Genomic DNA, 4882 nt, shown 5'->3' on the forward strand with positions numbered 1-4882 from the left:
GGCCGTTGCATGGGCGGGCGTGAATCCGCGCGGGCGAGAACGCACGCCGCGTGCGGGAGCAAGCGGAGCGAGGTGTCTGGATGGATGGCCGCCCGTTTCCCAACATTAGTGATTAGCTATTCTGTTTAGATGCACTAAAGCTAATTTTAACAGTTTTTAGCTAGTTGACAACTAGACCTCGTATCAATAATCATTATGCCCTTAAATTTGAGAGTTACGAATCTTAAAAAAATTGAGAGCTAAAACTTATTACAAGTGGATTTAAAGTGGAGAAAGAAAACCAAAGACAACTCGGAGGAAAGAAGGGGAAGAGAGCAATGGAGACGAGGGTCGCAGGAGTGCCCGAAGACGAAGAGTCCGGCCTCCTCCCCCGCCCGTCCGCCGCCGGCCGCCGGCCGTCCTCCCGCGGCCCCCGCTTCCCGCCTCCACCGGCGGCCTGGGCGACGGTGGACGGTCCCCTCGGGCTGCCGCTGGAGGATGCGGAGGGCCACGCTCGCCGCTTCTTCCTCTGGGGTTTCGCGTGCCTCCCCTTCCTCTGGGCCATCAACTGCTGCTACTTCTGGCCCGTCATCCGCTCGCCGGCAGCGTCCTCGCCCTCCACCTTCGCTCCCATCCGCCCCTGTGAGACTGCGACCCCTTCCTCGTCTCCACTCTTCCTTCTCGCGCGTGAGATCTGATGTTTCGTGATGCTTGTATGTGGCGCGTTGGGGATTTCAGCTGCTCTTAATCGTAATTTAGGTTCGAAATTGTCCCGTGCTGCATTGACTCTAGCATCACTTGGGATGTTGGATGTCGGGTGCTGAAATATTCCCATTATCCTTGCAAGCGTGTACTTGTACTTGTACAGGAGTTCTTCGGAGAGTAGTTGTCCTATGACGACTTTGGATGGATCAGTTTGATTTTATTTTATTTTTTGTTCAAAGTGAGGCTACAGTCGATGTATGACCTTTAGTTCAGGGAAACATCAATTCTATCTTTATAGAAACACACTCTAAGTATGCTCTGAGTAAAGATTGAGTTACATACATTTGGAAGCTAACCCAGCCTGTACAAACTACAAAGTAATTAGGTTTATATATGATCATATTGCCATGCTTTGTAACTGAGTATTGCTTCAAATTGCATCATTCTTTTTGTATTGTCATCTACAAAATCAAATACTCGAGTAATTTTGGGAAGATACAACATACCCATTTTCTTGTTATGAAGATAATATTGATTGCACTGTTGTTTCAACCAGTTTGAGGCTTCTCAGTGGCATACTATTATGTGGTACGAGTTGTTATGAGGTTCAGTGGGATACTCCTTAGATAAGAGATAGATCCAAGAATATATTTTTTCCCATCTGAAAAGGCTTCCACATTCTTACACCTCTCGAGTCTCGAGGATATCTGTCTGGTTCAAATTCAATAGAGCCACAATACTCACATGAGCTAAACAGTGTTGATCTCTACTTGTTTTTTTTTTTTGCTAAACAGTGTTGATCTCTACTTGTTTGTTGATTGGATACAACAATTGTAAGGTTGGGATTGGAAAAAGTCTACTTCACCCCCCACATTTCATACTTAGTCTAATTCACCCCCCAACTATGAAACCGTCTGTTTTACCCCTGAACTTTCCAAAACCGTCTATTTTACCCCCTGGGCGGTTTTCCAGCGGCGGTTTTGCTACAGCAACAGCGGGTTGCTACAGTAACAGCAGGTTTGCTACAGTATCGGCAGTTTTGAATTTCTTTTTTTTTTATTTATTTTCGATGAATTTTTGAAAAATCATAGTAAATCATAGAAAAATCATAAAATGAAAAATCTAATTTTATTGGACTCCATATGAGTAGATCTACACAATGAATATATAATACAGTATGCTTTAGTACAAATTTTTTTGTAGCTTTATATTAATTGAAAAATCCAATTTCATCTCTAATTAATTAGAATTTATCTATAACTAAATTATACATAGTCCAATGAGTATGAAATTTTTACTATAGTTCAAGCATACAATAATTAGCGTAGCATAAAAATTTCACCACAATTGGACCATAGAAGCTGCACCTATGAATTATTCCAATTAATTACAGATAAAATTATATTTTTCAATTAATCTAAATCTACAAAAAAAAATTGTACTAAAGCATACTGTATTATATATTCATTGTGTAGATCTACTCATGTGGAGTCCAATAAAATTAGATTTTTCATTTTATGATTTTTCTATGATTTACTATGATTTTTCAAAAATTCATCGAAAATAAATAAAAAAAAGGAAATTCAAAACTGCCGGCACTGTAGCAACCCGCTGTTACTGTAGCAAAACCGCCGCTGGAAAACCGCCCAGGGGGTAAAATAGACGGTTTTGGAAAGTTCAGGGGGTAAAACAGACGGTTTCATAGTTGGGGGGGTGAATTAGACTAAGTATGAAAGGTGGGGGGGTGATGTAGACTTTTTCCGGTTGGGATTTCTTTGTAAACTGTGTATAATCAGAAAAGAAATATTCTAATTAGAGGTTATTTGGGTTTAATTGGTCCTCTGCCTTGTCATCAGAAAAGGATCTGCCATCCTCACCAGTTTAACTGCATTATAAATGTTATTCTTTCACTTCTCTCACACGTTCAACTGTTACCCTCTCTATCCTGGTTAGACGCCAATGCTATTACATCGCACGGTGGCCACTTTCAGCTTCTTACATATGTGAGCATCTTTTGCAGATGTTGTGCGATCGGCAATTGGCTTCACCATCTTCTCTGTTGTTCTGATCACCTGGGCCACGACATTTATTGTTGGAGGCGAGCAATTATTCGGACCAGTGTGGAATGATCTAGTGATGTACAATGTCGCCGACAAGCTTGGCATCACTGGATTCATGGGATGAGCCTGTGATGACCTCACTTCGACTGGACTTGCTCCAACCAAGCGTGGAATGATCTGTTCTATGGATCTTCCTAGGAATTGCTACTATCTGATGTACTGTATTATTATTGTTGGCTGCCTGACTGGTTAGAACGATGTTTAGCATGGCCTGTGTTGTAGAAACAATATGGATCGATGATTATGATGATAAATTAAACTCAATCTGATGGACAATGTTTTTGTGTTGGAGACGTCCTGGTATGCACTTTAACATAGGACCTTGCACTGAGCAGTGTGTTGTGTTGTGTCCAATTTTGTGGAAGCCATGAGGCCATCAGACATTTTGAAATCCAATTGCAACAAATAGGATGACGAAATGCATCGCTCGATGAACTGGATGCTCTGGAATCGAATCGAGAACGGACGCTAGCTGCACAGACGCTGTAGTTTGATCACGATTTCAGAACTCGGCACTGCAACTAGGCAACGGAATGCACCTTCTAATAGAAAAGAAAGAAAAAGAAAAAGAAATGCTGGACTTACATTTGGGCTCAGCCCAGGTTTTCTTTTTGGGCCCAGCCGAACAAAAATCAGAAAGAAAAGTAAAAGAAAAAGAAATGCTGGACTTACATTTGGGCTCAGCCCAGGTTTTCTTTTTGGGCCCAGCCGAACAAAAATCAGAAAGAAAAGATAAAAAAAATGCAGAAAGAAAAGTAAAAAAAACAGTGCGGTGAGCGTGGATCGAACACGCGACCTTCAGATCTTCAGTCTGACGCTCTCCCAACTGAGCTATCCCCGCTCTTGTGTTTTTTATTTCATTTAAATTTAATTATTATTATCATCTACTCAGGCAGACTTTGCCAAGCCAAAATCGACTTTGATCCAAATCCGACCTCATGTACCTGCAAGCCTACTATCCTGTAGTACATGCCTAGCATATGACGCAGGAGCCGAAAACAGACAGCTAATGCAATATATAGTACATAGAAAATTCAAAGATTGGTCGCACGGAGTTCTAAACCAAGCAATAGTTTCGTTAGTTGACTGTGCCTTTCTTTAGTTTGGTCAGCCTACTTAATTGTTTTTGAAAACTTTCAGACTTGAGACCCTTTACCTTGAGCAACCGGCCAATCAGTTTTTTTTTATTACTGTATTTCCTAACCACCCTTTGGCTTCTGTCCCTTGAACAGCAAGTTAACCTCGCATCAAAAGTCAGACGATGAAGGAAAAAAGTCAATAATAACTGTCTCAAGTCAACCATGGTGGTTGGATCGACGTTTCCGGCTAGACTGGATTGGATGACAGTCACGTCACACGCACCACACCACACACCTGCTCTTCACGAAGAATGGGAATGGGATGCATGCACGCAGAATTGCAGATGCAGGCGTCATTAACGTAAAATAGTACACGGTAACTGGTAACTGCTGTCCCTACCTGTATCAAGTACTATCATGCATCTCCAAACTACTACTTATTCTCACATAATCACATGAGATATATAGCTGGTCTTATTAAACTGCAAGGCGGGTTAGTTTGTAATAAAGCGCGCGCGCAAACACTAATGTACCTGCAGTGCACAGAACAATGTGATCAAATAAGCAATAATAAGCAGCTCATCACATTTTAACCACCACTAGTGCGTGGCTGGCTGTCTACCTTGATTGTGTGTACATAAATATATATCGATGATCACATGCATATGGGGCGAGACCGGCAGTTTTTGTTTTTCTACAACTGTGTATGTGTACTGAATGCATGTTGTGCATGCTGCGTACTGGCAAGCAGCTACGTACCTACCTAGCTAACTGGATCGGTGTCCGTTTCTTCTTTCTTCTCCAACTGATCCATACAATATATATGCTACTACCTCTATGGCTCTATCATTATTGCAATGGCCCAGCAGCAATATATATATATATATATATAGCCATATACCTTAATTATTAGCTAGCAGATGGAACGCGCAAGCAAACAGAAGAAAAGCAAGTAACATGCTTGTAGATTAATTAGCCTTAATTAGTTATCTTGATCGA

General features: G+C 41.5%; 1 protein-coding gene and 1 non-coding gene across 2 annotated transcripts; one reads left to right on the forward strand and one right to left on the reverse strand.

The window, feature by feature from the left end:
- The first annotated feature begins 274 nt into the window (after positions 1 to 274).
- LOC136457153 (probable gamma-secretase subunit PEN-2) lies at positions 275 to 3080 on the forward strand. The gene is made up of 2 exons (XM_066457197.1): positions 275 to 621; positions 2705 to 3080. Exons 1-2 carry the CDS (start codon positions 318 to 320, stop codon positions 2866 to 2868), a joined length of 468 nt encoding a protein of 155 aa, XP_066313294.1. The 5' UTR covers positions 275 to 317; the 3' UTR covers positions 2869 to 3080.
- A 492-nt stretch (positions 3081 to 3572) lies between these two features.
- Positions 3573 to 3645, reverse strand: TRNAF-GAA (transfer RNA phenylalanine (anticodon GAA)). The gene has a single exon. It is a non-coding gene; the product is annotated as a tRNA-Phe (tRNA).
- Between the last annotated feature and the right edge of the window lie 1237 nt (positions 3646 to 4882).

Source organism: Miscanthus floridulus, chromosome 6, assembly GCF_019320115.1.
Source record: "Miscanthus floridulus cultivar M001 chromosome 6, ASM1932011v1, whole genome shotgun sequence".
Classification (NCBI taxonomy): domain Eukaryota; kingdom Viridiplantae; phylum Streptophyta; class Magnoliopsida; order Poales; family Poaceae; genus Miscanthus; species Miscanthus floridulus.

Bases quoted from the DNA above. Each gene is read 5' to 3' on its own strand.
- LOC136457153 (XM_066457197.1), top strand. From the start codon at position 318: ATGGAGACGAGGGTCGCAGGAGTGCCCGAAGACGAAGAGTCCGGCCTC. The intron at 622-2,704 runs GTGAGACTGCGA...CATCTTTTGCAG, and splicing joins CTTCGCTCCCATCCGCCCCT to ATGTTGTGCGATCGGCAATT.